This window comes from Globicephala melas, chromosome 2 (assembly GCF_963455315.2).
Source record: "Globicephala melas chromosome 2, mGloMel1.2, whole genome shotgun sequence".
Lineage (NCBI taxonomy): Eukaryota > Metazoa > Chordata > Mammalia > Artiodactyla > Delphinidae > Globicephala > Globicephala melas.
The window spans coordinates 31,984,477-31,996,925 of NC_083315.2; the positions used below are offsets into that span (position 1 = coordinate 31,984,477).

Genomic DNA, 12,449 nt, shown 5'->3' on the forward strand with positions numbered 1-12,449 from the left:
GCTACCCAGAAGCTCTTGGAGCCGGGCACTATGCACACGGACAACTATAGCGCAAACTGAAGGGCTGGGGGAAGCCAGTGTGGTCCAGTCTGCCATAGAGGGTGCAGGCCTAGATGTGTTTTCAGAGGCATCTTTGATTTTTGGACCAGGCTGGCTGGCCCTAGGTCTTGAATGACATCCCGGAAGGCAGGACAGATCACACACCTTGACCTCTAACTGCTCTCCATTTGCACTCTCCTCAGAGAATGGAAGACTTCAGGATGGTCAAGGCAGTTCCCTGCCAACTCTATGACAAGGGTGACGCTGGGGAATGAAGCCAAGAAATTCCCACACCCCCAGAAATGGGGTAGGAAAATGGAGCCTGGTCTGTGGGCTTCTAGAAAAGATGACATCATTCTGATGGAATAGGGCAGGAGAAGAAAGACGCTGACCTGAAATGGGTCCCTCAGACTCTGCCCATAGCCACGTCTGAACCTCGACAGGCCGACCAGCCTAGATGACTTAGAGGTTCTGTGGCAGCCTTGCTCAACCCGACTTCAGGAGTTTATGACACTGTGTGCCACGTGTGGCCAGATGTGCCTGCTCACCTGAGCTCCCGCACTTCCAGCCTCTGTTCTTTCTAGAAGCCCGCTCACAAGAGAGACATCTTCTGGTTTTCGTCCTGACCCTGGCATCTCTGTGTGCCAAGCAAGAGGCCCAGCCTCATTGGATGGAAGGGGTACTTTGCAGTCCTGCTGGAATCTGGAGCTGCAGTGATTGGCTGGCAGAGGAAGGGCAGCAGAGATGTCCCAGGGCTGTCCTGAGATTGGCTGCTTATCTAAGTAGGAGGGACTTATGGACCTGCTGCCTGCCTGGGGAGTAGAATCATGCCCTGCCATTGGTACGAGGAGAGTAGTGAGGGGCAGGGGAGAAACAGAACTATGAGGGGGGTAAGTCCAGAACGGTCCAGATGGGACAGGCCCCTTGGAGACCCTGGGCCCCACACAGCCCACCTGGCTGTAGGACCAGAGACACTATAACCAAGTTACTGGTGCCTTTGGAGGTTTACCCTGTCCCTTGGTGGTCACTGTCCAGCTTTCTGCCAACATGCAGGCTGGGGCAGGGACATCCAGTGTACCCAGAAAGGAGGTGGCCTAAGTGTCCCATTGTGCTCTCCTTTCAGGAGATCTGCCTCCTCGTGACCCCAGGGCAAGGAGCTTTATTCCTGAGGAAGATTCCACCTTATGGTTTTTCAGAATCAGGTTCTGAGTGAATAAAGATCAAGCCCATATTTAAGATCACACACTATCTAATGGGTAACAGGGACAAGTTAACCCTCTGGGGGCCAGAAGGGCTGGTGAAATCAACATCCGAGGAAAGGACTTGCAGGATCATCTGGCCACCATCTCGGTAACCTGCAGATCTGGACTGAGATCCCCAAGAAGTCACCACTCTTTTGTCCCAACTCAAGGAAAAGAGTGTTGGGACCAATAATCATTGTCCTATATCCCACTTTGGCATACTGATTATTCAAGTGGGAATTAAAGTCCCACAGGGTCCTAGTGCCACATCCGTTGGCCTGACATCTGGTCCCAGGTGAAATAGGAGGAGAGGTTCTCTGTTTTACCTGGGAGTACTGGCCCTCACCCTGTCCTTCATCCACCTATGGATGGTGGCCCTCTGGTCTCTCCGCCCCAGCCCCAGCCCAGACCATCAGGCCAAGCTGGCTTCCTGCCCGCACCTGCTTAGAGACTTTGAGCCATGTCTTTTTCAGCCGGAAGATTGCGCTCCGGTTCATGGATGAGGTGATCTCCAGAACAGCATTGTAGTTGTGTAAGCATCGGCATATGTCAGCCACGGCCACCCACTTCTCAATGGCGCTCACCCTCGCATTGATGTCCTCATTGCGGATGATTTCTGAAGCAATCAAGTTACTGATCTTTAAGCCCATGCAATAAGATAAGAAAAAAGTAAAAGGAGTAAGTATTGTAAAGATGATAAATGACCATTATTTGCAGATTAAATGATTGTCTGTTTGAAAATTCCTGGAAGAATGAATTGGAAAACTGCCAGAACAACCAACGGAGCTCATTAGGGTAGCTGGTTAAAGACTCAATACACAAAAATAATTTTTTTTATATATATTAGCAATACCAATTAGAAAATACAATGAAAAAAGATACCATCTTCAAAATACCAGTGGGAATCTGTAAATTACCTGGGACCTGTAATGAGAACTATGTAGGATGCTACATGAAAAATAAATAAAAATACCTTTTATTACCAAAGGTAATAAAAGAATTGATTAATGAAGGAAAAGATTAGATTCCGAAATGGAAAGGTAAATATGTCTTTTTTCAAAACTAATGTACAAGTTTAATGCAATCCAATAAAACACGCAATGGGAGTTATCTTGAAAACTTGACAAGGTAATTCTGAAGTTTATCCAGAAGAACAGAGAGTTAAGAAGAGCCAAGCTCTGAGGGAAACTCCCACCATACAACTAAAGCTTGGACAGGACACACACTTTGGGGCATCCCTGGTCTCACATATCCAAGGACTACTCTACCCCTGCACAGCAAACAATCACATACACACAAACAAACTAAATGTGGACTGGACCTGGAGCAGCCAGGGGGTAGGAAGCTGGGGCCAAAACATCAGGGAGCTACAACCACAAGGAACTGGGGCAGCAGGAAATACTGGACCTCCCTGTACATTTCTTTGCAATTTCCTATGAATCAATAATTATTTAAAAATAAAAAGTACAAAAAACACGACTTGTTATTAAAAAAAATAAAGGTGATTAAAGGACAGTTACCAATGAATATAAATTGTAGGGCTTTACCACCCAGAAATATTCTTCTTTAGAAAAATTTCTAAGGGATGCATATAAAGAAGAATGAATTATAAAACTATTTAAGAAGGGAAAACTACTGAAGAGAATTCGGGAGGAATGGTAGTACAAATTAGCACACATATTATAAACCTTAATTAAATTGAAGTAGTATTTTTTTTCCATAAAGAAAACACTGAATTCAAAACAGTTTTACATATGTTATATAACTTTTTTAAAGGAATAGAGTAGTCAAATCTTCCAGAGAAGAGAGAAAAAAGGAATACCTGTCAACTTATTCTATGAAGCCAGTACAATCTTGATACCAAATCCAGATACAGAAAATACAAGAAGGAAAAATTACACATCCATTTGTTTAATATAACATGAATATTTTAGATTTGTCCATGGAACACAAGGATGGTTGAATATTAGAGAAAACTCTGTAACTGTCATTCATCACATCAACAGATTTAAAGGAGAAAAATCATACGACCATCTCAATAGATGCAGAAAAATTTTTGATAAAATGCAGTATTCATTTATAGTAAAAACCACTATGAGCAAACAAGGAATAAGAAAAAGAATTTCTTTAACTTGATAAAGAAACAAACATTATCCTAAGCAGGGAAATATTAGAAGCATTCTCTTTAAAACCAAGAACAAGATTCACTATCACCATTTCTGTTGAACACTGTCATAAAGGGCCAGGTCTGGAGGCACCCAGGATGCAAGCGCATGCACTCAAGGGTGAACAGTCCCTTAAATTTTGCCCCCTGAGCACCTCATTCAACTTACCCTAGTTCTAGCACTGATACTGGAGATCCTAGCCGGTACCAATCAATAAGATAAAGAATTAAAGACAACAGGACTGGGAAACAGCAAAAACAAAAGCAAACCAAACCCTGTGTCAGGGAGAGATTGAGAAACAGAGTTTCAGGCCGTGAATATCACCTTCAAAGAGGTACACATGCTGTGTACCTGAAAACAAAGGAAGGTGGATTTTAACAGAGATGGCCAAATACCAGGTAGCGATGAGGGTAGCCCTCTGGAGGTGGGTTGTGGGGGTTCAAAGCAGGCTCTCCTGCTGATGACTGGGGGTGAACTTTAACTTCCTTGAGCCTCGGTTTCTTCATCCATAACAGAGAATTAAACAAAAATGAGAATAACAGGATTAAATGAGATGATGCTTACGAAACCCTTGGCGTAGTGCTTGGCACATGGTCAACATTCAATAAAATGCTCACTTCATATTCTCACCTTTTACTTACGTGATTCCTGGGCACACACTGGGGGAGGGGGTGCGGGGGGAGAGGGAGGGACTTTTTATTTTTGGCCGCGCGGTGCAGCATGTGGGATCTTAGCTCCCCGACCGGGGATGGAACCCACGTCCCCTGCATTGGAAGTGTGGAGTCCTAACCACTGGACCACCAGGGAAGTCCCCGGAGAGGGACTGTTTTTGCTGCCTGGTGCTGTGGTTGGACTTTTGGGTCAGGCGTCGTCCGACTCAGGCCTTGTGTATGTTTCCTGGGGCCTCGCCCACATCCATCGCTTCCTCTCTCCTGCTATACATCCTGCTCTCCATTCTACGGCTGTGTTCCCTGTCGGGCTCCTCCCCTGAGCTGCAATACCTGGGTCCTCCTTGTTTCCTCCAGGCTGCCGAGGACCTTCCCAGGATGAAGGTCCACCCCCGGCTGTGCGTGACATGATGCGGCCTTGACCAGGCGGTCAGGACAAGTGGACTCATATGCCTCCACTTCCGGCCGTCAAAAGCTTTTGTGTTGATGGTTAAATTCATCAACAGAGGAATGAAGATGCTGAGTGCAAATGCCCTCAAGGCTGTCACAAGGCTGGGGGTAGACGGGTCCCTGCGGCTGCAGGGGTTGGAGCTTGGGCAAATGCGGGGAAGTTGCCGGGAGAGATTTCTTCCTTCTGGCTGGGGCTGTAGAGCAGAGGAAGGCCACGAGCTACCAGACACTGGTCAGGAGACCTCAGGTGTCTGCCCTGCAGAGGCTCGGTTTCTTTGTATCTAAAGTGTGATAACAGCCCCCATCTTTTAGGATGGGCGTGAGCTTTAAATGAAATTATCATGCCCATGAATCACAGAGCTGGAGAGGACCCAGGTGGTCTGGTTCTAGCCAGGTGTACAGCCCGTTCAGAGGGTCTCACCGAAGAGAAACCTGCAGAGAAAGGCACTGCACCCGCTCCCCTACCCCCATACTCACATCATTGAAATGCTTAGTGGTTTTCATGATATAAGGGGTCCTTTCATTCTTTTCCAGTTTCATCCATCCTTGTCCGAAGAACTCCCTGTAGGAAGAAAGGGAGAAACCCAGGGTGGATGAGGTTAGGTTTGCCTTGCTGATTTCTTTGCTTTGAGTTCTCTGCTTTTTGAAGTTGTCATTTCTGGGGAGTAACTTTCTGCAGAGCCCTCGAGCGGAAGGGACCCTGGGGTCAGGTCTAGCTCTGCCTCGTACCAGCTGTGTGGCTTTGGGTAAGCCCTTGATATCTCAGGGCCTCAGTGTCCTCATCTGTGAAACGGGAATAGTGACAATACTTTTCTTACAGGGTTATTGTGAGGCTGAAATGAGATATGGTGCGATGGGCACATCAGATCTTGTTTTGGATCTTGTTTCTGAATGGGAGAGCTCCCGTTTTAAAGTCACCTTGCAGAAGCTGGTCTGTAGAACAGGGAGGACAGAAGCCCACAAAAAAGGGCCAGATGGAAGTACAAAGGAGCTTGCAAGCCAAGCCAGCAGCGTGCTCTGGTAATGGTGACCTCATGGGACCATAGACCATCCAGGCCTCCAGGAGAAGCTCCTTATTTGATAGTGACTGTGAGAGTGACCTGGACAGTTCCATGGGCAGGAGGGAGCAATAACTACTGTCAGAAATAACTGCTGTCTCTACATGCAGGAGATGCGGCAGGTTTCTAAACTGTCGACACTCTCTGTCTAGGTGAGGTAGTGCCCCAGTCAGTGGGGGCCTCTGTGTGTGCCAGGTGGGGCTACCTTTCTGGAAAGCAGAGATCAAAAGTCCTACAATGATTCATAACCTCAGAAGCGGTGATTCCAATTTCAGGAAACTATTCTAGGACAATTGTCAGAAATTCAGAGACATATTTAGTTACAGGGAGCTTTACCCCAGCTTTAAATATAAAAGTGAAAACTGGGAACAAGCCCATGGCTTAGTGCACTGCTGGAGAATACTGTGCACTTATTAAAAACGGTGTCTTTACAGATACCATTTTGGTGTACCGTTAGGCGAATAAAGGGTGGTACAAAATTATGTAGGTGGTATAGTTACAATGAACAGCTGGGGGTGATTGACTACAGGCCAGAGCAGGTAACAACCAGGCCTTGGGGCTGCTTCAAAGTCCAGAGAGTCCCCCCAGAGTCTGCTCCTGCACATGCATACACACCGACACACACTCATGCGTGTGTGCACATTTGCTCACATGTACATGTGTGCACATACGTGAACACATACTCCTTTTCTAGACCTCCAGGAAAGGAGCACCGAATTAGAGACGCTTCTGGAAAAGTGTGTGTGTGTGTGCGCGTGCGCGCGGGCACGCGCGTGTAGCTGGTAGGTAAGGACGGAACTTGGGGACAGGAAAGGGGATGGGATCCTCTCTCATCCCTGCCGGCACATGCATTTTTGTTGCAAGCTGTGGAGGATCGATCCATGCAGCTCTGGAAATCTACTGCGCATGCTTCAGGGATGGGAATTCAGCCAAAGACGGTGCCCGAGGAGGAAGGGTGGGGTGTCTGAACCTGCACCCACTCACTCATAAGGGATCTTCTTGAAGACCAGGTGGTCCAACAGGGTCAGCTGCTCCGCGATCTCCAGGGCTGAGTGGTTTTCAAAGGGCTCGGCCTTCACGCCTTCAGCCTGAGAGGAGCAAGGTCCCAGTTAGGCCCATGAGGGACACCTTCTGGCTTTTTGGCCACTTCTTGGAGGGCATCTCCACCTCGATTCTGGTGAGTGGGTGGGTGGGGCGTGACTGGGGAGGCCCCCCGCCGGCAGACCTGCCGAGGGGAGATGAGGACGGGATGGAGGGGACTGGGAGTCACTGTCTGTGGTGCCCCGTGTGTGTGTGTGTATACGTGCACGTGCAGGCCTGTGCTGTGCTTCAGGGTCACTCGTTTGGTCATCACTTGCCCCCAGAGCATGGACGAGACAACAGAGGCACCCAGAGACTAATAACTAGCCCACGGCAATCAGCCAGAAACAGGCCGACTGAGACCCGAACCCAGGCCGTCCGACTCCAGGCTGTGATCCGTCTCTCCCTTCAGGTCCTGTCTGGGTCCACAACTGGCTCCGTAAAATTTCTTTTCTTTTTTTTTTTTTTTTTGGCTATGCTGCATGGTGTGAAGCTTGTAGGATTTGTGGGATCTTAGTTCCCCAAGTGGGATTGAACCTGGGCCCTCGGCAGTGAGAGCGTGTAGCCCTAACCACTGGACCGCCAGGGAATTCCCCATAAAATTTCCTTTTAACCTTCATTAGCAGAGAAGAACTCACCGGTGTGAGTGCCTCCTGGGACAGTGCCCCCGTCCTGCGCCCAGAAGACAACTGTCTGCCTTAGCCCTGGGTACCATGCCGCCGCCCCCAGGGCCACCATGGACACCACCTTTAAAGGTGACCACTACCTGAGCCCCCCAATCAGGGGAAATCCTCAGCAAGCACTGGCGAGGGGGCCGGTGTCCCCACGGCAGGGATTAGACAAGAGGAGGCCCAGGGCACAAAGACCTCTGGAAAGTCTGCTGGATCTGGGAGAGGCTGGAGGGAGCTAGAGAAAATAGGGGGAGGGGACAACTGTGCAGTCTTGGGAAGAGAGTCAGGACCAAGGACGCCCCTGTTCTCCCCCTTGGGGCCAACAGGGCTGCGAGGGAGGAGAGGGGCCAGCTACCCTGCCCAGAGCGCCCGGCCAGCCGGCGGAGCCCCTGGAAGCTGCACTGATCACAAGGAAAGTGGGGTGACCCCGAATCAAGGGAACAAGCCCCCCGCTCCTGGACGGAGTCTCTCCCTCCCACTTCTCGGCAAACAGTCATCCAGAACTGCCCTGCCAGGTCCCCGCGAGACACCAGAGACAGAAAGACCAGAAAACACGTCCCTGGCTTCAGGAGCTCCAGTCACAGGACCAGAGCAGGGACAGAGTGTGGGAAAGCCGAGGAAAGGGCTCCTACTCCAGCCTCTGCGTGGTATGTGTGTGTGTGTGTGTGTGTGGTGTGTGTGTGTGTGTGGTGTGTGTATGTATGTGTGTGTGGTGTGTGTGTGTGTGTGTGTGGTGTGTGTGGTGTGTGTGTGTGGTATGTGTGTGTGGTGTGTGTTTGTGTGGTGTGTGTGTGTGGTGTGTGTGTGTGTAGTATGTGTGGTGTGTCTGGTGTGTGTGGTGTGTGTGTGCGTGCGTGTAGTGTGTGTGTGTGGTGTGTGTGTGTGGTGTGTGTGTGTGGTATGTGTGTGTGGTGTGTGTGTGGTGGTGTGTGGTGTGTGTGGTGTGTGTGTGTGTGGTGGTGTGTGGTGTGTGTGGTATGTGTGTGTGGTGTGTATGCATGTGTGGTGTGTGTGTGTGCGTGTGTAGTGTGTGTAGTGTGTGTGGTGTGTGTGTGTGGTGTGTGTGTGGTGTGTGTGGTGTGTGTGTGGTGTGTGTGTGGTGTGTGTGGTGTGTGTGTGGTGTGTGTGTGTGTGGTGTGTGTGTGTGGTGGTGTGTGGTGGTGTGTGGTGTGTGTGTGGTGGTGTGTGGTGGTGTGTGGTGTGTGTGGTGTGTGTGTGTGGTGTGTGTGCATGTGTGTGTGTGTGGTGAGGGTCCATGCATCCCCCGACACAGTCACCCTGGGCCAGGAATGCTCTGTGCAGAAGCCCAGATGCAGGAGCCCGGGTGTGAGGGACACGATGCCAACAGGGGAGGACAAGTTCTCAGGAAGGCAGCGGGGACGTGGGGACGAGAGCAGCAGGTGCCTCCTGGGACACCGTGTTGGGGGTCAGGAGGCTCATGGGGAGGAGCCCCCAGCCTCTGAAGCAGGGGCGGCAGGTGGGGAGCTCAGCCCGCTCCTGAAGGCCCAGGATGGCTGAACTGTCAGGACCAAGGGCCAGGCTGGGCCTGGGGAGTGGCCTGCAAGCCAGGGTGGGGTGGCCCAGTGGCCGGGGGCACTGAGCGCTGTGGAGAGGCACAGAGGAGGAGCGCTGGGCAAGGAGGAGGGGCGGCTCCCCCTGCTTCCTCCTGGCGTGGCCAGGTGAGGGCTGAGCCTGGCAGCAGAGGCTTGGAAAGCCGTCACAGCAGGAAGCCTTCTGCTCTCTGGTGAGGCCGTGGGGCCTCCTCCACACTGGACGTGCCCCTTGCAGGCCCTCTGGCCTCTGCGAACCAGGTCAGGGCCGGGGGCTGTTCGGCGGGCAGTGCTTTGTTCTGGAAGAGCCTCAGCTCTTCATGAAGGAACAAGAGGCCCTCAGGCTCTTGAGGGGCAAACATTCCAGTCGGGCCCCTACTGGGAAACAAGAGCAGAGTGTAGCTGCTCCCCTGAGCTTCCCTGCGGGGGGCACATGTGGTTTCCTGGGGTGCCAGTCCTGCAGTGCTGCTCTCAGGGGCCAGGGGCAGGCAGGGTGCCAGTGTTCCATGGATGGCCTCACCCGACCCCGAGCAGGGAGAACGAGCTCCAGGAGTCAGGAGAGGGGACAAGAGGGGAGCAGCGGGCTCAGAACCCAGAGGCCCAAGTCCTCACGCTGGCTACTTGGGACAGAATGGACGTCACTCGTCCAGCTTGAGAAGCAAGCCAGCGGGGGCCGAGGGGCCCGCACGGGCTCCACCTCCGGGGAGGTCGGAGTTGGCTTTGAGCTTCGTTGGCTGCAGTGGTGGATGGCAGGGGCCTGGGGCTCTGGGGCGGCTCGTGGTGGCACGTCATCAACCTGGAAATAAAAGTGGGCCCAGCCAGGCCCTGGAAGCCCACAGACCATCGTCCCCTTCCACCGCATGGAACGCTACTGTGAGCTCTGCCCAGGGTCATTTCTAGGCAGGTGGCCAACTGCATCCTGTCCCCTCCAGGTGAGGCAGTGTGGCGTGTGCAGTGAGTTCTGAGTGAGAACACCAGCTCCGTCACTTAGCATAACCTGGGCTGGGTCGCTCCCCCTACCCCTGCCTCAGCTGCCTCCTCCGGAAGGTGGGGATAATGATATAAACTTGCAGCACTATTGATAAGCGTGTTTAAGGCACTAGCACAGCTCCAGCGCAGAGGGGCAGCTCATACACTGAAGGCTTGACTTCCTACCCTCCTCCTTCCAGGGACAATGCGACCAGAGAGAGTTGAGGGGTCAGGGGAGGGATGGGAGACAGAGGATGAAGAAAATGGAGGTGGTGGTGTTATGGGTTGAATTCCCCACCACCCAAAAAAAGATATGCTGAAGTCCTAAACCCTGGTACCTGTGACTGTGACCTTATTGGGAAATAAGGTCTTTATAGATGTGCTCAGGTAAGATGAGGTCATTAAGAGTGGGCCTAATCCAGTATGACTGGTGTCTTTATAAGACGGGGAAGTTTGGACACAGGGACAGACATACACGGAGGGAAGAGGATGCAGGGACACCCAGGGAGAAGATGGTCATGTGATTATGGAGACAGAGATGGGAGATTCACTGCCACAAGCCAAGCAATGACCAGGGCTACCAGACGCCGGAAGAGGCCCAGAAGGGTCCTTCCCTAGAACCTTTGGATGGAGCACGGCCCCAGCGACACCTTAATTTCAGACTTCGGGCCTCCAGCACTATGAGAGAATAAAATTCTGTTATTTTAAGTCACCAGTCTGGGGTATTTGTTAGGGCAGCTCTAGGAAACCAATACAGGGGGTGACTGAACTCCATCAAGGGGTCGTTGGGTGGGGATCCCGGGAGCCGGAAGGCCAGGGAAGGACAGACTTGGCCAGCGAGCAAGGGGGCAGGCCTGGCTCACCGTCTGTGTGAGCTCCTCCAGCGTGATCTGGCTGTCCCCCGGGTCATCCTGGGTCAGAGTCCTATGGGACGAGAAAGCACAATGAGCCCCATGTGCTCAGTCCCCCCAGCCTTTGGGGCAGCACCACCCCCACCCTATCGTGCAAGGCCCCACGGTCTCGGCGCCCCCCATCTCTCTGTCTGTGCTCTGCCATTTCGTGCGCCAGGAGCCCCCTTTCCCCTTTCCCCTTTCTTGTCACTGACTTCTTCTTTTTTTTTTTTTTGCAGTACGCGGGCCTCTCACTGTTGTGGCCTCTCCCGTCGTGGAGCACAGGCTCCGGACGCGCAGGCTCAGCGGCCATGGCTCACGGGCCCAGCCGCTCCGCGGCATGCAGGATCCTCCCGGACGGGGGCACAAACCCACATCCCCCGCATCGGCAGGCGGACCCCCAACCACTGCGCCACCAGGGAAGCCCGTCACTGACTTCCTGATGGGCTGTCTTCAGGATTCAGCTCCCTGGCTGGGCAAGGTCCCCACCTAGGGCTCCCTCAGCCCCAGGACTTCCTGTGGTCTCAGCCTCAGGCTCCCCATGTTGAAACGGCTGTGTATGTGCCTGTCCCCCCCCCCCCCGCCACCTCTAGACCCGCCAGGAGCCCCTGAGGGCAGAGTGATGTCTGATTTGTCCCTGTAGCTCTGGTACCCGGCACGGGGCTGGGCATGTGGTCCGTGCTCCTGCGTGCCTGTGGGATGATGGGGGGAAGGAGGGGAAGGAGCTTCAGGACTGGAGGATCAGAGAGGCCAGGAGGGGCTGGGAAGCCGCCCAAACGGGAGAGACGGAGGATGGTGGGAGACAGCAGTGTGGGGGCCAAAGGCCCGGAGGTGGGACGCCGCTGATGGGCTGCTGAGTACAGTCGAGTGGGTCCCAAGCAGTGGTGGGGAATGAGGGTGGACCCTCGGAGTCAGGTCAAAGTGCTGCGCCCTCGTTCCGACAGCAATCGTGAATCCCAGGGATGGGCCTGAGAGCCAAGCTGGGGCTGGGGGGACGCTCAGGAGGCTGCGGGGCCTGGTTGGGTCACTGGCGCTCTCCCTCCGAGGAAGCAGTGGCTCAGAGGAATCTCACCTGCAGACCTACAGCTGGGGCTCGGTGGGTCCACCGTCCACACCAGGGCTGCCCAACAGCACAGCCGGCTCGTTCCCCTGCACCCCGGCAGCATCCCACACAAGCTCCCTGACCGAGGGGGACTTTGGCCGATAGGCTCAGGGTCCTGGCACAGCCCTGCAAGCCTCCCGGGAACCAGGAAGAGGTGCCTGGGGGACCTGGTGGCTGACTCTGTGCATGTGTGTGTGCGCGTATGCATACGTGTGTGTGCGTGTGTGTCTAGGGGGCAGGTACTGAAGGCAGGGAGGTGTGGAAGAGATTCTAGGACGCTGAGCCTGCAGGAACGACGGGGCCTGCAGCACGGGCCTTGGGAAAGCAAAGCGGATGGTCTGGCTGGAGGAAGACTGCAGACTGGGTTGTCGGCAGGAAAGTGGCTGCAAGTCTGGGTCAGAGACCGTGACGGCAGGACAGAGAGGGGCAGCCGGAGCCAGGCAAGAGGTGGGGAGGTGAGGCCTGACCGCGAGCCCATGCACCTGGGCAGGGCCGGAGGGCAGCCTGAGTCAGCAGGATGGGAGCGGAGGGTAGACTGGGGCCTGCGCCCGACACCCCTGAAAGAC

At 53.4% G+C, this 12,449-nt stretch overlaps 1 protein-coding gene across 2 annotated transcripts in view; it reads right to left on the reverse strand.

Annotated features, from left to right (window-relative positions):
- The window catches only part of RASGRF1 (Ras protein specific guanine nucleotide releasing factor 1), a 104,718-nt gene that overhangs the window by 14,667 nt on the left and 77,602 nt on the right, over nucleotides 1–12,449 (reverse strand). For both annotated transcript variants that reach the window (XM_060293741.1, XM_030878442.2), the window contains exons 20-23: nucleotides 10,755–10,815; nucleotides 6,606–6,709; nucleotides 5,041–5,125; nucleotides 1,721–1,918 (exon numbers count right to left, since the gene is read on the reverse strand). In XM_060293741.1, coding sequence (XP_060149724.1) covers nucleotides 1,721–1,918; nucleotides 5,041–5,125; nucleotides 6,606–6,709; nucleotides 10,755–10,815 — 448 coding nt within the window. The remainder of the gene's footprint in view (nucleotides 1–1,720; nucleotides 1,919–5,040; nucleotides 5,126–6,605; nucleotides 6,710–10,754; nucleotides 10,816–12,449) is intronic.